The following is a 27,131-nucleotide window of genomic DNA, read 5'->3' as shown; positions in this document are numbered from 1 at the left end:
CCCCCCCCCCACACACACACACACTGTGGACAGGATTAGCCTGATTAGTAACTGGGCACTTTATCAAGGTGGGCTACATTCCCAGAGCCGGGCAATGTGGAAAAGTAGGACCTGCATCTATCAGCGCAGACACCTGGCCTGATCACGCATGCCCTCGCTTCATCATCACACAACACTGGGGCAAACTTTTCAGCAGTAAGTGGGGTAGGTCAAGCCAAACCCCAATGCTGTGGAAACACTAAGCGTTATCATCGACAGTAATGCTGAAAGCGGAAATAGCTAAAAAAGGAACAGGGGATGGAAAAAAAAAACGAGCAGCGAAGTAGTGCAGAAGTTGCATGGTTAACCAAACAGAAGGACCTTTATTGAACAATAATAAAGGCACAGACAGAGGTCTTCCTGCTTCTCCTTCTTCTTTTTTTTGTTACAGTAGTGCTTTGCCATGAGCTTGCTCTTGATATTTGTAGTAGTTGCAAATTTGCCAACAAGCAGAAAACAATGCCTACATCTCCATATTACATATATGAACACAGGCATGTCACAGAAAGGATCCTGGCAAAACAGTCTTTCGAGTCTGGCTTCAGAGGAGAACACACATCGGCTGTCCCTTAATCTCATACAATGTGGACCGACTGCATACCACCGGCAAGGACACGACTCAAATGATAGTACTTACAATAAAACGGATAACATACAGAATTTTAAGTTTTTAACATGGGACCGGTGTCCAGACTACAAACCGTATTTTTCCTTGACGACTTGGTCCATTTGAGATGCGGTGTTATGACATTAAAATCATTTGCAATACAGTTAGCTAATCTTAAAACATAAAATTATATAAAAAAATAATCTCATAAATAAAATATCAAGAAAAGAGGCAATGATACAAGTAAGGAATATTTGATGCATACATACATATGGTTGCCGATAATTCATCATCCTAACATCTGGGCGGATGAATTACAACCAAAACCAGTACTAAGTTGTACTGGCTGCTCTGTTTTCCTTTATTCTGCTCTTATAAGGGGGTTAAAATAAAATTACATATTAGGACACTTGATCGAAGTCATACTCTTATCAGAAAACTAGCTGAACATATCTGAAATGGATTCGAACAGGGAATATGTTAATATGCCGCTAAACAAAACAAAAAATATATTTCAATTCGGAAAACATAGTCGTTTATTGGTCCTTTTAAAAGCCTAAACATTATCAATTCTAACTAAACTTTGCTGGAATACCACAGCAACGCCGGCGCCATTTTACCACAAGTACCCATAAGGGAACGACAACAAAGGCTGAGTGCAAACACATTCCAAGTGATTAAACAGTAAATTAATATCAATATTCACAGACTGCGAAAATAAAAGTGCAACAGTGACGTCAAAGAGGAAACGGTTAATGGAGGTCAAGGGAAAAAAACATTTAAGGTGGTGGCGGTTAAAGGAAGGGGGACATTTTAATGTCATATACAATGTGGTATTTCCCTTTGGTAGGACAACCTTTTTAATTGTCAACCGTCAATATTGGCTAATTTAGGGGGCCTGGGGTTATGTGGGTATCACCACTAGCTTACTTTATGAGAACTTGAAGTTCTTACTCATGTAACAACCACGGATGTGTAGACTCGCTAGCCCGTTGGCTAACGGGTCGGACCCTTTAGTTGACTGGTTAGCGCAGTAGCCCGTGGTGCGGGGGAACCCAGGTTCGATCCTACTGCTGCCACCAATGCAGCGGGAATTCTGGCAGCGGCTGGGAATCGAACCCGGGTTCCCCCACACCACGGGCGACTGTGGTAACCAGTCAACTACAAGGGCTAGCGAGTCTACACATCCGTGGTCGTTACACTCGTATTAAACCAAAATATAGGAAACCCAGTTGCCATAACTCCTCTCTGTGTCATGGATTATGCCTCTCATCTGTTCATTTGTTCTGGTAGATTTACTCATGTGGAGATGCCCAGAACAGATGACGTAGGGGGCAGGATATATTTATATATCTTGCCATACCAAATATATATTATTACTATATATATTAAGATATATAGTAATTTATTATTGTTATATATGTTAAAAGGGGAATTGCCATACCTATGTGAGATATAGCAACCACAAGAAATAGGCATATTGTTTTACAGAGACGAGTATTCGAAATAGTACTATCGACAACATGTCTTTATATCATTTGGGGGAGTGGGTACACAAAAGCCTAGGACCAGGTTGAGCAGAAGTTGTGTCTGAAACCATTAAAGAACCCCGGCAGATCAAAAAGTGATGTAGTGCTGTCTGAGTTTGGCCAAAAGGTACTCGTGGGTTAAATTGTGTCTCGTGATTATCCCAACAATCTGAAAGACAAACAAACAGGGTCCAGTCACATGTGACGTCCTTACTAGAGATGGATAATGGAAAGAAAAGCGGGTGACTGATGCACTTTAATTGACAGGAGGCATTCTGTGCTGCAATTATCAATCAGGTTGTGAGACTGTAGAAATTATCATCACTTCTTACACCTTTAGATGATAGTTGACACTATGCAAATGGTGATGAGATTTGTTTTACTTGAAGCGTTAACTGAAATAAACTGATCGACCATATGTCCTGTGGATCGTATATATGAGGACGTCACACTCCAAAATGAGAGATGAAATATGTGGAAAAACAAAAGCGACAACTGCTTTGACATCATAAACTACGATGCTCCATTTAAAAGGATAACAACAAACTAAAGTCCCTGGCTGATGAAATGATAATATTTTTATCGGCTGTATATTTCAAATACTGACAAAAAATATTTCACATTTTTTACACAATTGTTTTTTTGTGTCCCCCCCCCCCCTTTTTTTTCTCCCCACTTGTATCTGGCCAATTACCCCACTCTTCAGAGCCATCCCAATCACTGCTCCACCCCCTCTGCTGATCCGGGGAGGGTTGCAGACTACCACATGCCTCCTCCGATACATGTGGAGTCGCCAGCCACTTCTTTTCACCTGACAGTAAGGAGTTTCGCCAGGGGGACGTAGCGCATGGGAGGATCAAGCTATTCCCCCCCAGTTCCCCCTCCCCAGGCACCCCGACTTACCAGAGGAGGCGCTAGTGCAGCAACCAGGACACATACCCACATCCGGCTTCCCACTTGCAGACATGGCCAATTATGTCTGTAGGGACACCTGACCAAGCCGGAGGCAACATGGGGGATTCAAACCAGGATCCCTGTGTTGGTAGGCAATGGAATAGACCGCTACGCTACACGGATGCCCTTACCCACCTAGACATTTAATGGTGTCCTCTGACCACCAGCAACCACTTGCCATTAAGTAAGATTATTCACTTGATTATTCACAGCTAGTATGGCCACCCAGTGACACACTAGCTTGTCTATACACTACCGTTCAAAAGTTTGGGATCACCCAAACAATTTTGTGTTTTCCATGAAAAGTCACACTTATTCACCACCATATGTTGTGAAATGAATAGAAAATAGAGTCAAGACATTGACAAGGTTAGAAATAATGATTTGTATTTGAAATAAGATTTTTTTTACATCAAACTTTGCTTTCGTCAAAGAATCCTCCATTTGCAGCAATTACAGCATTGCAGACCATTGGCATTCTAGCTGTTAATTTGTTGAGGTAATCTGGAGAAATTGCACCCCACGCTTCCAGAAGCAGCTCCCACAAGTTGGATTGGTTGGATGGGCACTTCTTTGAGCAGATTGAGTTTCTGGAGCATCACATTTGTGGGGTCAATTAAACGCTCAAATTGGCCAGAAAAAGAGAACTTTCATCTGAAACTCGACAGTCTATTCTTGTTCTTAGAAATGAAGGCTATTCCATGCGAGAAATTGCTAAGAAATTGAAGATTTCCTACACCGGTGTGTACTACTCCCTTCAGAGGACAGCACAAACAGGCTCTAACCAGAGTAGAAAAAGAAGTGGGAGGCCGCGTTGCACAACTGAGCAAGAAGATAAGTACATTAGAGTCTCTAGTTTGAGAAACAGACGCCTCACAGGTCCCCAACTGGCATCTTCATTAAATAGTACCTGTTAGAGCCTGTTTGTGCTGTCCTCTGAAGGGAGTAGTACACACCGGTGTAGGAAATCTTCAATTTCTTAGCAATTTCTCGCATGGAATAGCCTTCATTTCTAAGAACAAGAATAGACTGTCGAGTTTCAGATGAAAGTTCTCTTTTTCTGGCCATTTTGAGCGTTTAATTGACCCCACAAATGTGATGCTCCAGAAACTCAATCTGCTCAAAGAAGTGCCCATCCAAGCCATTCCAACTTGTGGGAGCTGCTTCTGGAAGCGTGGGGTGCAATTTCTCCAGATTACCTCAACAAATTAACAGCTAGAATGCCAAAGGTCTGCAATGCTGTAATTGCTGCAAATGGAGGATTCTTTGACGAAAGCAAAGTTTGATGTAAAAAAAATCTTATTTCAAATACAAATCATTATTTCTAACCTTGTCAATGTCTTGACTCTATTTTCTATTCATTTCACAACATATGGTGGTGAATAAGTGTGACTTTTCATGGAAAACACGAAATTGTTTGGGTGATCCCAAACTTTTGAACGGTAGTGTATATGTATATATATATGTATATGTATGTATGTATATATATAGCCCACCTATGAGGGCAAAACAGCACTACAGCCAGCAAAGAAATGGCCGTTGCACAGCAGCATGACAATAACAGTGTAGTTGCTGGCAGTTGAAAGAGTAATGGGGACTACTGACTTACCAAGGCCAGCCCGGGTGTGGGGACTTACTGTCTGAAGCAGTGCTACAGTGGTTGATAGACAGACAGATACTCACTTCCCCCACTGCATTGACCACCGGCAGGTGTCGCAGTCCCATGGTTCTGAAGAGGTTAAACACTTGGGAAACATGCGTGTTCGGAGACACCGTGTAGGGAGACGGGTTCATGTAAGGGGTGACATCCTGTAAAATAATCAATTCATCCAGTTATCCATTCAAAAGTTTTAAATGAGATCATTAAATTCAAGATTTAAGAGCTTTATTGCCATTGTCTAGGACAACAAAATCACAGTTACTACTCCATCAGCGCCAGTAAAAAGATAAAAAGCAATAAAAACTTAAAGGCAACTGACGTACTGTTAAAAGGATAAAACAAAACAGTAATAGATTAAGGACTGTGGGATTAAAACATAAAATTCTAACATTAAAAGAAAAAATACAAATACAGGAGGTATATTACGAAAGAGGTATTAAAGTGCTGAAGTGCAAACATACTGAAAGAAAATACCGATAATGCATTGAAAAAATAACCCATTGATATACTGCACACATGTTCTTGCATATAGTCTTTGGATTGTACATGGGGTGTGGGCATCTGGGGCGGCTGTCCTGACTGAGAATTGCTCAGTAGCGTGACAGCCTTAGGAGAGAAAGTACTCCTGTGTCTGGATGTATGTATGAGAATGTTTCTGTATCTTGTGCTCGGTGGTAGAGACTGAAGAGGTGGTCGCCAGGGGGTGTTGGAGCCGATAAATGTTGTCTTACCAACGTTTAATCCAAACAAAGCTATGCACATCCCATGAGGAGAATTTGAAAGAGTGTGCTGTAGTGAGTTGTACCACTATCATTCGGGGGTTGAGGAGGGACAAGTCCAAGTCATGGATGTCAGGGTAACGTGGGTAGTCTTCAGTCATCTCGGCGTAGGACAATCTGGGCTGGGTTGCACTCTGTGTTGGAAGGCAAAGGGGGACAGACAGCCCTGGCATCAAGAAGGGCAGGGAAAATAGGTAGGCAACACATCCATCATGGAGGTCCGAGGAACCCCTTAGAGGGTTTCCCCTTTCACTGTAAAGTAAGTAACTCTTTTTTTTTTTTTTGAATTTTTCCCACTTTTTCTTCCCAGTTGTATCCGGCCAATTACCCCACTCTTCTGAGCCGTCCCGGTAACTGCCCCCCCGCCGATTCCGGGGAGGGCTGCAGACTACCACATGCTTCCTCCGATACATGTGGAGTCACCAGCCATTTCTTTTCACTTGACAGTGAGGAGTTTCACCGGGAGGATGTAGCGTGTGGCAGGATCATGCTATTCCCCCCAGTTCCCCCTCCCCTCCGAACAGGCGCCCCAACCGACCAGAGGAGGCGCTAGTGCGGCGACCTGGATACATACCCACATCCGGCTTCCCACCTGCAGACACAGCCAATTGTGTCTGTAGGGACGCCCGACCAAGCTGGAGGTAACATGGGGATTCGAACTGGCAATCCCTGGGTTGGTAGGGAATGGAATAGACCGCTACGCTACCAAGATGCCCAAGTTACACATCTTTTAACAGTCTCTTCTAGAAACTAAGGACTCATTTAACCCTTATCTCACTCTGTTTCAATCTATTTTGAAAAGGATTGGTCTTGAACCACTTTCATGCATACATGTGTGTGTGTGTGTGTGCATGGCTGACCGACTGGTTTTCTGAATAGCAGACCCCCCTGATGAGCAGGTTGACCAGCTGAGAGCGCAGGATGAGGCCGTGGAAGGTGAGTGGCCTGAAGCGCTCCTCCATGGTCCACTCCTCACTAGGGGACTGATCTGGATACAGATTGGGGTACGGCACATGTCTGCAAATGACCAGGGGAAAAAAAGTAAGAAGGAAAATCCCTAAAGCACTCTGATGGATATAAATAAAATTAAGAATGATTAGGGGAACAACGATTAGAGGGTGCCCTGGTAGCTGAATGGTTATGGTGCATGCCACATAACTGCAAAGTCCCTGGTTAGATTTTAGCCAGTGACCTTTGTTGCATGTCATAGCCATCTCTCTCTTCCCTTATTTCCTGTCTGCCACTTCACTATCCTCTATCCAGTAAAGGCAAAAATGACCCCCCCACAAAAAAAAATCTGAACAGAACGATTAGAGGAACCATCATTAGCAATGTCAGGTGCAGGCATGAATAGGACTACCACACTTGTGAGGACTAGTTTGTCTTCTGGACACATGAAGCAGGGACGTTTTTGAGGAAAAAGAGGGAATTTAGGCTGGTCCTGACTTTAAAAGGGGAAACGGGGAATAAGCGGAGTCAATGGAATGGCCTCGTTCCAGATGCTTTGCCATTGCATACAAGGACTAGTAAAAGTAACAGCCGCTTGAATTTAATCGAAATTTTCTTCAAATCATTCTTATTTATTTTTCAAAAATAGAAAAATAATAAAGAAAATAAAAAAATAATAATTCAAAAATTAATTTGAGATTTCTGATTGAAAAACAAATTAGTGGAGAAAGTTTACAAAGCAGACTGTAAATGAAGTGAAATTGCAAATCATCTCAAATCAGACAGTTACATCAATCTGTTATGCAATCTTATTTTCTAGTTTTTGGTGAGACATTTTGAATTTATCATTGCTCCTATTTCAACATCTCAAAAAAGTCCCAGTAAGGAATGAGACACCAAGAAATCTTCCAAAATACCTCACTGCAGCCTAAAGATGAGCTGTAATGTGTGTAGTGAAAGGCTAAACATTTTTTGCTGAACCACAATTTCACATTTTTGCATACAGTATATACTTTTTTGAATGGCAATATCACTGTAATAAAAAGCAGCAGTCTGGATTTCAATTAACCCAGATGAAATATATTTTAAACTAGCTCTGTAGTTGAAAAAGAGTGCTGAAAGAGAGGTAGACTGATGAGCCAAAATATTATGACCACTCACAGGTGAACCGAATAAAATTCTCTCTGTTATCTCCCAACAACGGCACATGTCAAGGTCTGGGTAGATTAGATGGTAAGTGAACAATCAGTTCTCGTCGTCAACATGCTGGCTGCAGGAGAAATGGGCAGGAGTAAAGACCCAAGAGACTTTGACAAGGGTCCAAATGTTATGGCCAGATGACTGGGTCAGAGCATCTCTGAAACAGCAAGGCTTGTGGGGTGCTCCCGGCCAGCAGTGGTGAGTACCTACTGACAGTGGTCCGACGAGGGACAAACCACAAACCACAGGGTGTTGGACGACCCAAGGCTCATCGATGCGTGAGGGCAACGATGGCTATCCCATCTGGTCCAAACCAACAGAGGGTCTACTGTGGCGCAAGTCACAGAACATTTTAATGATGATTATGGGAGGAATGTGTCACAACACAGTGCATCATACCCTGCTGCATATGGGGCTGCGTAGCGGCAGACCGGTCAGAGTGCCCATGATGACCCCTGTCCACCGTTGAAAGCACCTACAATGGGTACGCGAGCGTTGGAACTGGACCTTGGAGCGGTGGAAGAAGGTCGCGCAGTTCAATGAGTTCTGTTTTCCTTTAGATTATGTGGATTGCCGTGTACGTGTGTTGCCGTTTACCTGGGGAAGGGATGGCACAAGGATGCACTGTGGGAAGATGACAAGCCGGTGGAGAGGGTGAGGCTCTGGGCAATGTTCTGCTGGGAAACCCTCGGTTCCAGCCATTCATGCCGATGTAAATTTGACACATGCTGCCTACCTAAACATCATTTCAGACCAGGTACACCACTTCATGGCAATGGTATTTCCTGATGGCAGTAGCCTCTTTCAGCAGGATAATGCACCCTGCCACACTGCACACATTGTTCTGGAACAGTTTGAGGAACATGAAGACATGTTGCTCTGGCCTCCAAATTATCTAGATCTCAATCCGATTGAGCAACTTTCGAGTGTGCTGGACTGACAAGTCTGATCCATGGCAGCTCCACCTCGCAACTTACAGGACTTGAAGGAGCTGCTGCTGATGTTTTGGTGCCAGATACCACAGGACCCATTCAGGGGTCTTGTAGAGTCCATGTCTTGGTGGGTCGGCGTTGTTTTGGCGGCACATGGAGGACCAACAGCACATTAGGCAAGTGGTCAAATGTTTTGGCTCATGAGCGTCTGTGTGCGTGTGTGTGTGTGTGTGTGTGTGTCTTGCCTCCTGTCTAACATCTGCTGCAGCATGTCTTCTCCCTCCTCCGTGGGCTCTACAGTGGGGGCCTGCTCGTCACACACGTTCCTCAGCTCGCTGGACGGGTACGACTTCATGGACTGGCAGCGCCGCCTCTGCTCCCCCGCACGTGTCACCACGCTGGATTTCTATGTGAAGAGGATTCGGGGAGGGAGAGGGAAACATGGGAATGCAACACATTACACGCAAACACATTTGAATTAACAGTTCAAAGTAACAGTACTTCGTTTAGGGAGCCTAAGGTTTTGGAGTTACTATACTTTTGTTATTTTTTTAACACATAGACCTTCATTCTTTTGTCCTATTTTTGACTCTATAATGCAGCCTTAAATGCTGTTTTTCTGTTTGTATATATTTTCTACTTTTGGGTCAAGAGCTCACATAGGTAGATCACAGTATCTGGTTGATTTCATGATCACGACAAGTTTGAAGCAGCTGTGGTACCTGGTGGTACTGCTGTCTGAGCACCGTCCACACTCATCTGGTGTCTTTTTATATTTCCAGTTGTACGTTTGTGCATGAGAATAAAAATATTACAGAGGACACTTCAACGTCTAGCTAGGCCAGGACTGTACATCAGCAGACCCAGACTCACCCGGCCACCCTTGGCCATATTTAAGGCCAGAGTTGGAGATAGGCGATGTGAAAAATTGATTCATAGCTCTGTATACTCCAAGAAGTCACCCCACAACTCAAGCATGTTGAGGTAAGGGCTACAAATAAAGCACCTTAGAAGGGCTTAATATTTTTACAAAGTTAATATAATTGTTTAACACAATAAAAATATATGTCCATTTATAATAAGATATAAAAATGCCACTTAAGGACTGGCTGTTCTCCTTTGCTAATCCGGACATGTGGTAACTTACGACTGTTACCCTCATTTAGCTGGTTTACCTCAAATTCAACTGTATGGCTATATAGAAAAGTGACTGTACTCTGTAGATGATGGGATCTTCAATTAATTTAAAAACATCTATTTGTAAAGCTGAAAAACATTAAATATTTTCTTTTTGGTATTTCGGTTCATTTAAATGCAAGTGCTAAAACACTTTGACTCAAGCGGAAGAAGAACGGACTTGTAGTTGAATGAACTTAACCAGGAAGCTCTGATGCTATGACTGAAGTGTGATGGGTTTAAATAATTTGTTCACCACCGCTGACAGTATCCTCTTGTACGACTTCATGACTCAAGTCTGTGAGGAGACAGACTGTCAGGCCTTCTACACACAACCCTCTATCTCTATCTGGTGGCTATAGCCTGTAATTGCTTAACGCTTCCCACAGTCACAAACTGTCTCTCTGGTGTGCAGAATTCCTCCATTTCCTTCCTTCTTTCCTCTTCCCTTGGGATTGCTAATTAGCTTTTAATAATCAGCTTGAGAAAAAGCAACATGACAATGATAGTGAATTTAAGACTTAAATTTTTGGACCCCCCCCCCCCCTTTTTCTCCTTAATTGTATTCAGCCAATTACCCCACTCTTCTGAGCCGCGCTAGTCGCTGCTCCACCCCCTCTGCCGATCCGGGGAGGGCTGCAGACTACCACATGTCTGCTCCGATACATGTGGAGTCACCAGCCATTTCTTTTCACTTGACAGTGAGGAGTTTCACCGGGAGGATGTAGCGTGTGGCAGGATCATGCTACTATTCCCCCCAGTTCCCCTGAACAGGTGCCCCGACTGACCAGAGGAGGCGCTAATGCAGCCACCAGGACACATATCCACATCCAGCTTCCCACCCGCAGACACGGCCAGTTGTGTCTGTAGGGACGCCCAACCAAGGTAACACAGGGGTTCGAACCAGCAATCCCAGTGTTGGTAGGCAACGGAATAGACCACCACGCTACCCGGACGCCCCATCTAAAAGCATTTCTCGACTGGCCAGCTGATCTTCACATGATGATGTCACAGTCTCTTTTACCATCGGTTAGGGGACGTCCAGTCATAGCAATAACACAAGAGTATGTGTACTGCAAATAGCATGTGTACCAACCGAGTGCAAATACCTCAATGTTTTGGTGATATGAACTTATGTGGGGATGAGTGCCTGGTTGCAATATTTATAATAATAGTTTTACAGACTACACCCTAGCAGCCACATTCAAGACGGGTAGGCTAGCAGCAAGTTCTAAGAAAGAAAAAGAGTTGTTGCGGCTAAAAACACCAAGTTGGTAGAGGACCTTTATCAGCAGATAAAGGTCCACTTTCTGCTTCCGGTGTGGGAAGATGGCAGCGCGAATTCATGTTTGCAGCAACCTCACCCAATGTCGGTGTGGGAAGATGGCGGCGCGAATTCACGTTTGCAGCAGCCTCACTCAGTACCGTCCATGCAGTGTCTTTGTCAACATCTGCATCTAAGTTTGTGTCTTCATTTGATGGCTGGAAGAGTTGGCGCTGGATTGGCTGGGAGAGCTTGGTCTGCTGCGTCCTGTGGGCCCAGGGACCACGGCCCTGTTCTGAGCTGCACCCGAAGAGGAAACACAGAGGGCAGTCTAACAGGACACGGAAGCGGGGCAGGCTAAGCTAACTGCTAGCCCATGCAGACTGGCAGTTTTGACAACACCGAGGGTGATTTGGTGGCGGCCTTGCCTAGCATTGACTGTGTTTTTAGTGTTGTCATGTGGAGTGCGGGAAGGTTGGTCGAAGGTGTCTAGCTGGGAGAGCTGGCGTTGGATTGGCTGAGGAAGCCTGGTCTGCTGCATCCGGTGGAACCAAGGACCACGGCCCTGTCCAGAGCTGCGCCCAAAGAGGAAACACTGAGGGCGGTATGACAGGATGCGGACGCGGGGCAGGCTAAGCTAACTGCTAACCCATGCAGACCGGCAGGTCTGACAGTCATCCTGGCTGGCGTCGTTCTCCTGGACAGTGATTTTTTTTGTTTAGTTTGGATAGATGTGTTAGTTTGAATAGATGTGGTAGTTTAGATATATGTGTTCTTGTAGTTCTTGTAGGTTTTGGACAGGTGTTTTTGTCTTTGTGTTGCATTGCTGTAGGCTGGGGGACACAATATTTTGTTTCATTTCATGTACTTGTGTACATGAAATGAAACGACCGAGTGTTCCTGATTCCTGAGATGCTACAACATCAAATAAACCCATGTTCAGACATGTTTGGTTTTCTTTTTTGTGGTGGTGAGGAAGGTGCTGGCACAACAGCAGTACAACAGTGAGTTTGTTTCATTCCCTAACAACCTAATGTTGATGCCTAACAACATCAGGCAAAGGGACTGCCGATGGGAACTAGCCTATTAGCTACCTCGGGTACATTTACATTTGTTTCAAATGTTGATTAATGTACATTGTCCCTTCCCAAATACATGTTTAAACTAAACTAAATTCCCAAAGGATTTCTGGGATTTGGAGGGGTCAAACACCAGCGCAATAACCAGTATCAACACTGGTATCATGAGGTTAAACAAAAACAGCAGTTTTCAGAGTAGCAGCTTTAAGTAAGTTATTTTTTTAGAATATCCATTATCCAAACCGCTTATCCTGCTCTCAGGGTCGCGGGGATGCTGGAGCCTATCCCAGCAGTCATGGTAATAATGCACAGTTACAATGTTAACAGTGCAACAAAGGTCATACCTTGAAGTGGATATTGTTGCTGACTAGGATGTTGCCTTTCATGAAGTCCCTTTCGTTCTGCCGGTTCTCAGTGACCACAGGGAAGGCGTGGTAGACTGTGGTTCGGAGGATGCTGACCAGAGACTGGACCCGTGTGTGGGGGTAGACATATGTCAAGTTGGGCTCCATGATATCACTGGCTGTCAGCCTTGGAGGTATGGGTGAAGGGAGAGGATAGACAGAGCGAGAGGACATGACAGGACATAAAAAGCGATGCAGCAGTACAGAGCACATAGAAATAGATTTAGACTCAGAGTAAGAGACTTCCTGACTACATAACAAACAGACATCTTTGACCATTTCTGTGCCCTCAGGTCTTTTGTAATCTCCCATGCTGCAGAGAGCAACATGATATTTCACAAATATCTTTGGGTCATTAGGATTCAAAGTCTTACTTGTCCATCTCGACCTCAGTCTCCCACTCCAGCAGAGGCACTCCTCTCAGCATAATGTGAATGTCATAGATGCCCTTGTTGAAGAAGTCTCCTGTCCACTTCGCCACCTAACGATCAGCACACAAACGTTATAAAATCGGCACTTATCATATTCCTGTATGATGTTTCACTCCTGTTTGTGAGAGGTCTTCACTATGTATTTGTAACTTTTTTAAGACAAAATGGGAGAACCATAATGAAGAAATAAAAGAATTTACCAACATGTTTTGTTTCTACTAAACACGTTTCTGTCAGTCAGGGTGGAGTGGGTGGAGAAGAGTGTCAGGAGTGATTTGCGACAGAAGGATACCGGTGAGAGTTAAAGGGAAGGTTTATGAGATGGTAGTGAGACCAGCTATGTTATATGGTTTGGAGACAGTGGCACTGACGAAAAGACAGGAGGCGGAGCTGGAGGTGATGAAGAAGGACAGGATTAGGAACGATTATATTAGAGGGACAGCTCAGGTTGGACGGTTCGGAGACAAAGCAAGAGAGGCAATACTGAAATGGCTTGGACATGTGTGGAGGAGAGATGCTGGGTATATTGGTAGAAGGATGCTGAACAAGGAGCTGCCAGGGATGAGGAAAAGAGGAAGGCCAAAGAGGAGGTTACTGGATGTGGTGAGGGAGGACATGCAGGTGGCTGGCCTGACAGAGGAAGATGCAGAGGACAGGAAGAGATGGAAACGGATGAACTGCTGTGGCGGCCCCTAATGGGAGCAGCCAAAAGTAGCAGTAGTAGTTTTGTTTCTACTAAAGCTGGAATAAACTGAAACGTCTGTTCAGTATGAACAAATACATTTTGGTGAATGATTATGAAACATGTTGAAATAAATATCCCCAAATACACTTTTGCATCATACCATCAGAGTTATCATGATGGGCAGCCCATATGTGATTTCATTGGTCGATTCGATGAGAATGACAGTCAGGCTGATGGTCATCCTGACTACACCCCCGAGGAATGAGGCTGCTCCAATCAAGGCAAAGGTCCCAGAGTAGATGTTCATTCCTAGATGTCTGGCATATGATAGATAGCAGGAGGACACAATCAGCTAATGGAGGCAACTGGACGGTTTATACCACCATCCAAAACATAAAATCAGTGGTGAGGAGGGGTAACACTAAATTCATTATCTTTAACGTAGGGACATTTCCTAACATTGTTTGCAAAAAACAGGTGTTGAGTAATTGATAACCACTTGTTAACATAACTACAACAGCTTTTCCATCCCTCCACAGAATGAGAGTCAAGCAACATTGTGGCAGAAATATCGCTGGCTAGAACGCAGGGCCTGCAGCGCTGCAAGTTTTAAGCCAACCAGCTGTTTCCCAAGGTAATCGGGCACGGCGGAAGGCTGACTAGTGCTAACAGGCATTAGTTACAGCTGAGCTGAGCTCAAAAGCCTGTTTTGTATGAATGAAAATTGTGGCAGTAGAAGTGGGTCGAAGACAACTCTCTGAGGAAATGAGAGTTATAGAAAAAAGGATAAAAAAAATCTATAGTCAGCACATTCCCAAACAGGAAGTTATGAGGCTGATGTATGAAGGGAGCAGACGAGCATTGACAGTAGGGTTCTCTACTGGTGACAGAAATCGCTTCATGGTACTGGATGTATTGGCGGTATGATGTTGTCACAAAACTGTTGTCAACTGTTGTTTAGGTAATGGTTAGATTGGTACAGGATAATTAGTGAGTTACAAACATGAGCAGCATTCAGAATGACACACGGTTCATCAAGTCACAACCAGACTGGCTACGACAGACACTCAGTGCCAATTGTATGCCACACCAACATAGAACATGTGTACTAAATTAGTCTGTAGCAGCCTTTCCTTTGTGCACATTAAAGGAATCACAAAGCCTTTTTTCACTTTTTTTGTCGCTGCTCCACCCCCTCTCTGTCGATTTGGGGAGTGCCCCGACCGACCAGAGGAGGTGCTAGTGCAGCAACCAGGACAAATACCCACATCCGACTTCCCAACCGCAGAGACGGCCAATTGTGTCTGTAGGGACGCCCAACCAAGCTGGAGGTAACACGGGGATTCGACCCAGCGATCTCTGTGTTAGTAGGCTTTCACTTCTTTTTTAACATAACACAGCTAAAATTCGGGCTTTCCTTTCCATGGCTGACGCAGAGACTAATAAATGCATTTTTTTCATCCAGACTTGACTACTGTGATGTTGTGTTTTCAGGTCTGCCACATTCTAGTACTAAAAGTCTTCAGATGGTTCAGAATGCTGCTGCTAGAATCCTAACTAAAACTAGTAAATCTGACAGTATTACACCAATTCTTGCCTCCCTTCATTGTCTTCCTGTCCATGTCAGATGAGACTTCAAGGTGCTTCTGCTGACTTATAAAATCCTAAATGGACTTGCCCCATCATACCTGTCTGATCTCCCTACCCTTATATTCCATCTCGAGCTCTCCGCTCTCAAAATACAGGGCCCCTGTGTGTACCCAAAGTTAAGAAGTCAGCTGGTGGCAGGGCCTTTTCCTATCGGGCCCCATTCTTGTGGAATAACCTGCCTGCTGCCGTCAGACAATCAGTCTGTCGAGTCCTTTAAATCCAAACTTAAAACTCATCCTTTTGCCTTAGCTTACAATTAGTTGCCTTTAAGTTGAATGCTTCACAACCTGTACTGCATGATGGGTCGCTTTCTGTCTCACTGAATTTTTCAAGCACTGTTCTGCCGACCAGATTATAGCGTATAGAGTATATTGATTATTGCAAACTGTTCTCTTCTCTCACATGTCTTTTCTCTCTCTGAATGATGTCTTCTCCTTTCTCTTTTTCTGTGTGAATAGTGTGATGAGTCTCCCCTGTGTGCACATGCAGTCTGTCCTCATCCCAGGTCTCCATGGTGATTGTGGTCACCACCTGGACACTGCTCGGCATTCTCCTCATCACATTTATTTTTTAAATATCTTATAAATCCATATAATTTTGTTATCCTGTTTCAATGTTATATCCTTCTCTCACTCAGATGTGTGACTAATGTTTTGTTTTGTTTTGTGTGCATGTGTGGTCTGTCCTCCTGTCAGGTCTACATGATGATGTGTGGCTTGGGTCCTGGGCTGTTCCGATGGCATCTGGACACTGCTTGGCATCCTCCTCATCATATTCTTCATATATTTTATAATTGCATTTAATTGTGTTATCCTCTTTCAATGTTGTATTGTGTAAATTGTTTTAAACACAACATCCATTGCACGTCTGTCTGTCCTGGGAGAGAGATCCCTCCTCTGTTGCTCTCCCTGAGGTTTCTTCCTATTTTTTCTCCCTGTTAAAAAAATTTTTTTAGGGAGCTGTTCCTTATCTGATATGAGGGTCTAAGGACAGGATGTTGCTGTAAAGCCCCTTGAGGCAAATTTGTAATTTGTGATAACAGGCTATACAAATAAAACTGACTTGACTTAAATTGGGTGTTGATGATTAGTCAGTCTTATGAAAATGTTCTCAAACACTTCATGGACAGCAGAAATTGAAAACTCAGCTAACAGTTTCAGAAGGTAGAAGCTGGCGTTTAGACCCTTGTGAGAATATCATTCTTACACTTTGAGGAGGTTGGCTACCAGGCGTCCCATTGCGGCCCCACACAGGAGTGAGGGGACAAAGAGGCCGCTTGGTACCGACACGCCATAGGTCCAACAGGCCAACAGGAAGTACAGCAGGAAGAACACCGTCAGCGTTACAGGGCTGAATGTACCTATGGGGATGGGTCGGGTTAGGGATGAGGTTGCAGCTACATTAGGTATTAATTATGATTAATCAATTACATATGTGGGCTCCATTTAAAATAAGACAAATTAATAAAACCGGAGCATGGGTGAGGTCAAATATCAAAATACAAACTCAATGGAAGGTAATTGTCAAAAAAATTTTTCTCCTCCAAGGACAAATATCATACACAGATTTCATAATTGTGCATATGTAAAATCACCTTAATTTGTATTTCAAATATATACTGAGCGAAAATATAAACGCAACATGTAAAATTTTGGTCTGATATTTCATGAGCTGAAATCAAACATCCCAGGATTTTTCCATGTGTACAAAAAGTTTATATATTTGTTTACATCCTTGTTAGTGAATGACGGACCTGACAGGTGAGACATGTCAAGATGCTCATTAAACGGCGTGAGCGTTATATGGGTGTGCCTGGTCCCGGGGACAACTAACGGCAACTCTAAAATGTGCAGTTTTGTCGCAAAACACAATGCCCCCGGATGTCTTGAGTTTTGAGGAAGTTTGCAGTTGTCATGCCGACTGTAAGAAAGCTCACCAAAGCTGATTGCAGAGGTTTGGGTGTTTATGGCTCCATGTTGCAAGGAATAGTGCAAAAGTCCCAGAAGCTTAACACATCCCAGTTCTTTCTTGGCCTTCATACTCACTAGACACACTACCCACTGAGCAATTTCAGGATGCTCTGTATTGGCATGTATTAGGGTTTGCTGCACCAGGTGACCACTTTTTCTAATCCATTACCTTACCCTTTAAGGTTAAGGTATCTGTGACCAGTAGATCCATGTGAAGGCAATTTGTCTGCCATCCATCCATCCATCCATCCATCCATCCATCCATCCATCCATCCATCCATCCATCCATCCATTATCCAAACCGATTATTCTGCTCAGGGTCACAGGGATGCTGGAGCCTATCCAAGCAGTCATTGGGCAGTAGGTGGGGAGACACCCTGGACAGGCCACTAGGCCATCCAGCCCCCCCCCCCCCACACACACACACACACACATTCACACCTAGGGCCAATTTAGTACAGCCGATTCCCCTGACCTACATGTCTTTGGACTGTGGGAGGAAACCGGAGCACCCGGAGGAAACCCACGCAGACACGGGGAGAACATGCAAACTCCACACAGAGGACGGCCCAGGACGACCCCCAAGGTTGGACTACCCCAGGGCTCGAACTCAGGACCTTCTTGCTGTGAGGCGATCATGCTAACCACTGTACCACCATGCTGCCTTGTCTGCCATATAATCATATATAATGTATGACCTATACCATGTTTAACTTTTGCTTAGATAGATGCTTTACATTCATATGTAACAGAACAAAGGTAGTGTTATAAAGTGTCTTCTCCGTATGAACAAATTAAGGCCTATCGTTAACTGTTGGCTGTGAGTGTAGCAAAGTCTGTACACAGTAATTGGAGAAACGGCCCAGCTGAATTACGAGCTGAAAGATAAGGAGAAGAAATAAACTGCCCTATGATCTCTTTGAGTGATATGCTCTGATGAGCAAAGGCTCTGTTATCCATTAGGATCACAGCCCAGTGGTAAAGATATATGGAGGCGGGCCTCCTCCTCCAAGCAGGGATTAGGGAGAAAGGTCTGGGTACATACCAGTGTGACCATAACTCAGACTTGTTTATAATAAGCATTACTCAGCAGTTCTTTTGCATAGTGAGAGCAAGGTATGAAGGGGGAGCCCTCTGGTATCTATGCTTGTGTGCCTGTTCATGAACGTTATTAAGGTGCGACAACACTTAAGAGATTTCTTTGTCTCGCTCCTCTCTTATTGTCAGAGTGGACTTGAACAATTGCCATGAGAATGCATATCTGTATCCCCAGTCATGTGAAAGCCATACATTAGTCCATCCATCCATTATCCAAACCGCTTATCCTGCTCTCAGGGTCGCAGGGATGCTGAAGCCTATCCCAGCAGTCATTGGGCAGCAGGCGGGGAGACACCCTGGACAGGCCACCAAGCCATCACAGCCCCCCCCCCCACACACACACACACACATTCACACCAAGTGACAATTTAGTATGGTTGATTCAACTGACCTACATGTCTTTGGACCGTGGGAGGAAACCGGAGCCCCCGGAGGAAACCCACGCAGACACGGGGAGAACATGCAAACTCCACACAGAGGACGCCCTGGGACAACCCCCAAGGTTGGACAACCCCGGGGCTCGAACCCAGGACCTTCCTGCTGTGAGGCGACTGCGCTAACCGCTGCACCACCATGCCACCACAGATTAGTGTCCAATGAATTTATTTCATTGGCTTTCCTTTAAATTGTAGGTCAGTAAAATCTTTGAAGTTGTTACATGTTGCATTTATATTTTTGTTTAGTATAGATTCAGCAAAATTTGCGTGTGTGTGTGTGTGTGTGTGTGTGTGTGTGTCAGCCCAACTCACTGTCTTGATGGAAGAGCTGATGGATAGCTGCCTCCTGAGGGTTAAAGAAGAGCGTGGCCATGTCATTGTAGGTCTTGTTTGGACAGAAAAATTGGCGGATTGTAGAGTTTATGTCCTCATTTCCAGTCAGCTGAAATCGGCACACAAAACAACAGCTTTCACACATGTTTTACAATTCTTCATCACAAGGAGGCTGAATTGTTTGATAGGAAATGGTCAAACAAGAGTTGTAGCCTACATAATACCATGACAGCGTGTTATAGGTTTTAGTTTGTTTCAGTTTGATGGAAGATTTGAAGTAACGCTGAGGAAAAAGCTTGGCAGTAAAACTCGCTGGAAGAAAACCCAGAATACCTTCACAACACAGGGGTTGAAGCTGACTGAATTACATGTTTTGTTCCTAGTAAAATCTCTTACTACTCCATAAAAGTGATATCTATTCTTGTACAATAAACAGTTATAAACCCTGACATTATATCGGTTTGTTTCTATAGCCCCAGAAAGCCTTTAAGCTTGTCAGGAGGGAAAAATGTAGGACTGCTTTTGAAGGGAAATTATGAATCTGATCTACAGTAATGACATAGTGCGGGCCTCTTTTCCAGTGGACAGTTTCTCTGTGTCTTACTGTATCAGTTTAAATATGGGGACCAAAGTAGAATTTGACCGCATCTTCACAGTTTTTTTTTCCTCCCCCCTTTTTCTCCCCAATTGTATTTGGCCAATTATCCCACTCTTCCGAGCCGTCCCGGTCGCTGCTCCACCCCCTCTGCCAATCCGGGGAGGGCTGCAGACTACCACATGCCCCCTCCGATACATGTGGAGTCACCAGCCGCTTTTTTTCACCTGACAGTGAGGAGTCTCGCCAGGAGGATGTAGCGCGTGGGAGGATAACACTATTCCCCCCAGTCCCCCCTGAACAGGCGCCCTGACTGACCAGAGGAGGTGCTAGTGCAGCGACCAGGACACATACCCACATCCGGCTTCCCACCCGCAGACACAGCCAATTGTGTCTGTAGGGACGCCTGACCAAGCCAGAGTTAACACAAGGATTCGAACCAGCGATCCCCGTGTTGGTAGGAAATGGAATAGACCGCTATGCTACCCAGACGCCAATCTTTAGTTTTAATGCAACGAACTACTGTTAAGCCATAAAGGACAATGAAATGAGCTGATGTGCGAGTATCAGTACTAGAAGGAAAACGGGGGCTTACCACCGCTGTGGTATTGTGGTTTGTGGGGGCAGACAAGTCACGACATTCACCCAGTGTCACGGATGCTACAAACACAATCACTGTTGTCACCATGGTGACCAATAGACTCTCCAGAACCCTGCAATAGATGAGAGAGAGAGGAGTTGAGATGATAATAATTACAATCAAGTAGTCTAATTAAGTACCACAATTAAATATCAGCATAACCTTGAATATTCATATTCAGCTAATTAAAAGGCAGCATTTAGCTAATAATCATCTTCTGGACAGGTTGAATTTTCCTTTTTCTTGAAGGGCTACATTATAGGGGTGTTTTAATTGTTCTTATCAGTCTCTTTACTGAGCTGAAACAACTGTTTGACATGCACTCTATATCTCTGACAATCAAATGCTCATAAGATTTTTTTTTTTGCAGTATTTTGATATGAAAGGATGAAATTAAATCGTGAAACTTAGCTTTGGTGACATAAACAATGCCTAAAGCTGGTACACTCCAATTATTTGGTCTTAAAAAAAAGGAAGTCATTTATTTTTTCTTTGCTTCAAAAATTTGTTCTAAAGTGTAGTAGGTTAATTGCAAATGGATATTAAAACATCCATTAGTCATTAATTAACCGCATGGAGAATTTCATAAATAGGATCCAGTCAATGTTAAAGGAAGTCAGTTTTTTAAAATTTCACTGTGATTACCCGAAGCAAAGAAGTTACAACCCTTTCAAATAGAAACAGAATTAGCAGTTGAATTGTGTGTGTGTGTGTGTGTGTGTGTGTGTGTGTGTGTGTGTGTGTGTGTGTGTGTGTGTGTGTGTGTGTGTGTATGTGACCGAAGAAGTACCTTACAAACTTGGCCTTGGGATGGATGTGTCTGATTCGGTATTTGGCCAGGCTCTTGTTGATACAGTTAAAGAACGCTCCCAGCAAGCCGCCCACTACGCCCATCAGGACAAAGAAGGCCAGATCTACTGCTGTCCACAGGTGGCAGTTTGTATCCCCATTTGGACACTGGGGACAGACCGTGGTTTTGAATGCATTGTGCAACCCATAGGCATATACAACTGTGAGCTCCACTTCTAAATCTTGTGCACGTTCCACACACAAAAAGGAGAGTCGGCATTGGCTGTGGAAATCTACCTTGAACTCTCCGAAGTTGAGCAGACCGGGAAGCTGGAAGGAGCCCCACTTGTTGTAGTTAATCCCTGAGCGGAAGAAGTTGAGGGTGAAAGTTGCTGACATGGAACAGAAGAGCTGGGGAAGGAGAACAGTCGATTACGCTTCATGCTCAGTACTTAATCCTCTCCTTTTCCTTGACTGATCACAATACAGTGTTTCCAATATACAGTTGACCTGCCCTGAGGGGTGTTGTTATGGCTGTCACTTGTCTATCTGTCTGTCTGTTTGTCTGTCTGTCTATAAACTGTGAAAAAACAGCTGCAGCAAATTTCACGACATTTTCAAAAAACTTAGGCAAGAGTCCCTTGATGATCTGATTAAACGTTGTAGTTAATTGGGTCAAAGTGACAGTCAAGAAAATGATTTCAGCCATAACCTCAGAAAAAACAGTTTGATTTATTTCAAACTGACACCAAAATGTTGGACTCCCCCCCTTTTTCTCCCCAATTGTATCCGGCCAATTACCCCATTCTTCGAGCCATCCCGGTTGCAGCTACCCCATCCGGGGAGGGCTGCAGACTACCACATGCCTCCTCCGATACATGTGGAGTCACCAGCCGCTTCTTTTCACATGACAGTGAGGAGTTTCACCAGGGGGATGTAGCGCGTGGGAAGATCACGCTATTCCCCCCAACAGGCGCCCAGACCAACCAGAGGAGGCGCTAGTGCAGCGACCAGGACACATACCCACATCCGGCTTCCCACCCACAGACACGGCCAATTGTGTCTGTAGGGACGCCCGACAAAGCCGGAGGTAACACAGGGATTCGAACCAGGATCCCTGTGTTGGTAGGCAATGGAATAGACCGCTACGCTACCCGGATGCCCTACAATGTTGGACTATGAAGGATGTCATCCTACCCACTGCTATAGTTAGAAATTGACTGTTTTGAAGATAAGTAGTGTTTAAAGTTTAAGGGCAGCTTACTGGACCTTGCACCACTTGTTTTATTTGTGGCAGGCCAATATATCGGCAGACGAACCCGTTGCAAGTAGAATTCCCAAACTGATACAATAAAACATATAAAATGTCCTTGGCCTGGCAGGCTGTGCATCTAAACTGCTCCAGTCTGTCATCGCTCCACAGAAAAAGTAGAAACGTACAAACACAGTAAATACCCATGGGAAACACTACAGTGCAAGGTCAGATAACTGAGGGATGTAAATCAGGGAAACTTTACTTTCAGAGATCTCTGGTAATGTGAAAGCGTGGCTTTCACATTACCAGACAAACTGAAGATACAACACACAACAAACAAACTGAAGATACCGTGGGAAGGAAAATGTCCATGACGTACCACTTTCCATGTGAGGGCCTGGTTCCAGAAAGAGGAGCCTTCCTCTAGACTGAAGAGGGTGCCTCCTATGGGGGCCCCAAAGGCAGCAGCCACTCCAGCAGCGGCCCCCGCTGACACAAAGTCTCGCTTGTCCCTAGAGTAAGAGATTAAGAGAACATGGTGGGCAGTACGGCCCGGTACAGAACACAAAACAACTCCACACTGTAGCAATCGCACTTGAATAACGATATCTTTCCAAACAAAGAATGTTAGTGTGCATGTGTGAACGTGAGGCAGCAAATACCTGTCACTCCGGAAGTAAGGGAAATCGAATCTGATCTTCTTAAAAGTGATACTTTGGAACTAAATGAGAGAGACACAATGTGGCGAGAAATCCTAAGTCATAATAACAAAAGGAAGCACTTACAAATCAGATTTTGGCCATTTCACTTTGGAATCAACCACTCTTGAAACAAAAGCCTATTTGAGGTTAACCTGTATGAAATCCAAATACTGATACTTGAGGTGGTGAAAACATTGGAACACAAGTGGCTGGCTAGCAATGAATTACATCTCAGTGGAAGGGAATGCGAAAAAATTGTTATTAAACAAGGATCTTATGTTGCTGTTGATGTGTACTTAGTCTATTAAGACCTGTACTTGGCACTTAAGTGTCTAGGGAAAGTGGCTTTGTACCTGAGGAAGTCCGGCTCCTACAATGGCTCCACTGTGAATCATTGGGCCCTCTTTTCCCACAAACAGCCCTGAGTGGGAACACACACTGAGTCAGAGAATCTCTATTAACAGATCCTATATATTTATATATATAGTCCTTTAAACAACCTATGTATCATAGCATAATCTTAAATACCTGGATGGAGACCTTTTGCTTACCCCAATTTTAAAACCAAACAAGACTAGTCTGTCAGGTTCCTCTTTCACAGCAAAACTTCTCACCTCTTACCCTAACAAAGGTTTGTATCCCAGCCCGCCCTACCTTTGAGGCCTAGTCTTTTGGCTATGTCTTGGTTTCTGAAGCCAAACTCTTTCCTGTGTAAACTTGTTTTATTTTATTGCTTTATTGGCTGTGAATCTGTAATTCTCATTATCAGGTTATACGTTATCATTTCTGGCTAAATTATTAACAGCAAGACAATAGGCAGGGTGCCACATGCTGTACCTCCAGCAACGGTGAATAGGACTCCAGTGGCCTTGCAGAGGAATGTACGTAGTCGAACTATCCCAGGAATCTTCACTCCATTCAAGTAGCTTTTGATCTCTGGGATTCCAGAGCCTGCAGCCACTGGCTAAATAGAGGTAGGTAGCAAGACTCAGTATGGTATGGCACAATAGGATGCTACTATAATACCATGACTTAGTATAATGTAACATCTGAAAACACATATACAACTTTTATACAATTGTAAAATATCTAGCATTGTTTTATATGGGAAGAGCCCTAAAGACAAACCCCCAGGCATGTAAGCATAGGAACAAAATGGCTTCTCAGCAGCCTTACCTCTATGAGGACAAGTACACTTGCTATGAAGACGAAGGTCATGTTGAAAGCCAGAAGCTCCAGAAGAGACAGAGCAAGACAGCCTTTCTCACTGCACTCCTCTACAGCTAGGTCTTATAGCTAAGGTGATGTACCATTACCGTTACTGAGAACTCCTTTACTTCAGAGTTATGCATTTCAATAGAGATAACAATAAGTGTATTTAGATGCATGATGTCTTCTGAACTGAATTTTCGGCAATGTTCTGGTTCTGGATATATACATAAATTCATATTGGGCTTTATGCATGCCTCAGTATTGCACTTAATAACAATATATCCAATGTATTTACTTAAACTAAAAACTACTTAATAAGTTTATCTACATTTTTCAATAGCACATGTACTTGAACATACTGAATTACAGTATATTTATGTTGAGGTGCATTTGGACTCAATTTCCCATTCTTTGCTTTTCGAAGCAAGGATAAAGGATACAGTTTCCAACCAAGGTGAATTTGAGCTGGGTGAAGAAGCGGACAAAAAAGTCCACAAACAACCCCACCTGAAATGTGTACACGTACACACACACACACACACACACACACACACACACACACACACACACACACACATATTCATTATTTACATCATTGCATAATTATATTATTTCTATCATTATTATCATATTATATCATTATTGGGATATGAATATTTAGAAATAGCAAATCAAAGCATCATGAGGGAACATACCAAACCAACCGTGACTCCAATAGCAAACACCAACATCCACCGCACAGCCTCATACTTTCTGGCTTTCTAATGGCAGACAAGGCATCTTTTTTCAGAACATCTGACATGAGACACTCAAAACCAAGGAGATAAACATATGAAACAGCCACATTTCTGATAAAAATCACTACAAATATGTTAGTATAATTTAGGGCCAGGCAGCAGGGTGGCTTGGTGGCTAGTGTTGTCACCTCACAACAAGAAGGCTTTGGGTTCAATTTCAGCCCATGTGTGGAGTTAGCACCTTTTCCCCATATTTTCATGGGTTTCATCCCAAAGTCCAAAGACATGCATGTTAGGTGAAGTGCATGTTGGAGTGCCTAAAGAGCCGATAGGTGAGATTGGTGTGTGAGTGACTGAGTGTGTGGGCCCTGTAATGGACTGGTGGCCTGCTCACGGTGTCTCCTTGCCTCCCACCTAATGCCTGCTGGGATAGATGCCAGCCACCCGAGACCCTGAACTCGATTAAGTGGGTATAGACAATGGATGGATGGATGGATGGATGTTTAGTGCTAAAAGATGTACCTTGTTATCCATTCCCTCCAGAACCTCCACATAGGGCTCATTGATGGAGCGGTCATAATCCAGGCTCTATCAAAACAAAGACACAGAAGGTATCTACATAAATATAGCTTGTCTTTATGTATTCTGTCTATTTACTCTCATGCATTTGTCCAAAATGATTCAGGAAATGGGGATGGGGGGGTGGATTTCATCTCCTGTCTTTGCAAGTGGCTCACCTCATAATCTTTCCTTGGTAGAATCTCATCTTCTTCATCTCGAATTTCTCCAAGGATTGTCTAGAAAAGGATAAAAGATAACCTTAAATTTGATTTTAACATCTACAACACTGGTATTTTATGAAGCCAGCTACAACACCTCAGAGGCTCAGGATAAAGAAAATATGGCACGTCCCCTCACCGCCTAATAACTGCTTACTAAATGGGTTTCACCCAAAACAAACCACTCCCACAATGCTCAGCATTGACCCCCCTGAGAGAACACACATGAACAACATTATTCTGCAGTTTTGCTGTCCCAGAAAAGCTACTGTTGCATGAATTCACTATGACCGTATGTCAAGTCAAGTAGAGCCCATAACTAAATGCCTTGGGACAACCGCTGAATGGGTTTCTATAATTCTGCATGATACCACGAGTTAGTTTGTCACAACAGATAACCCTGAAACAAACAAAACGACGATAGAATGACGGAAATCGTTTCTTTTGGCTAACGTTACAATGACAGTTCGTGTGTTATTATTCAGATTTCAGAAAGCCATTGTAGATTTTCTGCAGACTACAGTGCATCAATGTATGACAACAGAGCAGTGAGACAACAGGAGGGTGGAGCAAGCAGAACAATAAGCCAGGCAGGCTCATCATTGGCCAAATGTTCCTTAAAACGCAGGCATGTAATTATTTAAGAAAAATATATTAATGCATATCATTCAAAGCCTTTCGTACCAATTCTTCAGGCGTACGCGTCTCACTTTCCCTACAGCAGCACTGGCAACAAAAAGTATTTCCACAACACGCCATTTTCGTCGTCGCCTCAGCATCGCTTGCTTCCCATAAGGTCACGTGACTCACAAGTGACGTCGAAACAGACAAACCTGCGTGACATTTACGCATAGCCCGTCGTCCGAATCGAACGTACTTCTCAAACCAAGGCCACATAAACACCACACAGCGGCGTGAATCGACCGCGAACACAGCGAAAGGAGGCGAGAGGAGACGCGCGCGAGTCTTCCAGCGAGACTCTTCTATGCGCGCGTTTTGCGCCGATTCGGACCCCGTTTGACGCGGAGAGGTCCCACGGTTCTCGGGTGGCTTTTAAACGGCGCCTCTCCGCTTTATTCTCTCCGTCGCGGGGTAGACCCTGTGCAGCCGCGGGGTCCTGGGGCTTATTAAACGACCGCCAGTCTACAGTGGGAAGCTTAGAAAGGCACGGTAAATTGCGCTACAGGCGGACAGCGTCGGTTGCGCCTCTACCAGCCAGACTGGCCTAAAGAGAACATGTGGGGGGTT

The 27,131-nt window shown here is 44.1% G+C and overlaps 1 protein-coding gene across 1 annotated transcript; it reads right to left on the bottom strand.

Annotated features, from left to right (window-relative positions):
* Positions 1 to 345: 345 nt before the first annotated feature.
* Positions 346 to 26,643, bottom strand: clcn6 (chloride channel 6). Its single transcript, XM_056273817.1, has 23 exons — positions 26,568 to 26,643; positions 25,842 to 25,901; positions 25,627 to 25,692; positions 25,063 to 25,128; positions 24,808 to 24,874; positions 24,332 to 24,438; positions 23,993 to 24,119; positions 23,509 to 23,576; positions 23,117 to 23,175; positions 22,834 to 22,966; positions 21,497 to 21,610; positions 21,201 to 21,367; positions 20,366 to 20,483; positions 19,155 to 19,284; positions 16,544 to 16,697; positions 13,848 to 14,004; positions 12,946 to 13,052; positions 12,512 to 12,698; positions 8,894 to 9,054; positions 6,429 to 6,585; positions 5,595 to 5,702; positions 4,813 to 4,938; positions 346 to 2,344 (listed from the first exon to the last, which is right to left on the bottom strand). The coding sequence occupies exons 1-23, from the start codon at positions 26,640 to 26,642 to the stop codon at positions 2,264 to 2,266; spliced, it is 2,595 nt and encodes an 864-aa protein (XP_056129792.1). The 5' UTR covers position 26,643; the 3' UTR covers positions 346 to 2,263.
* Between the last annotated feature and the right edge of the window lie 488 nt (positions 26,644 to 27,131).

Source organism: Lampris incognitus, chromosome 2 (assembly GCF_029633865.1).
Source record: "Lampris incognitus isolate fLamInc1 chromosome 2, fLamInc1.hap2, whole genome shotgun sequence".
Classification (NCBI taxonomy): domain Eukaryota; kingdom Metazoa; phylum Chordata; class Actinopteri; order Lampriformes; family Lampridae; genus Lampris; species Lampris incognitus.
This window is presented reverse-complemented; position numbering and strand designations above follow the sequence as displayed.

Excerpts from the sequence above, each read along its gene's own strand:
- clcn6 (XM_056273817.1), bottom strand. The coding sequence starts at position 26,642 with ATGGCGTGTTGTGGAAATACTTTTTGTTGCCAGTGCTGCTGTAGGGAA. Across the intron at positions 16,698-19,154 it reads TCAGCTCTTCCATCAAGACA|GTACATTCAGCCCTGTAACG; the intron begins GTGAGTTGGGCT and ends CCATCCCCATAG. Across the intron at positions 9,055-12,511 it reads GCAACAATATCCACTTCAAG|AAATCCAGCGTGGTGACACG; the intron begins GTATGACCTTTG and ends CTCTTCACATAG.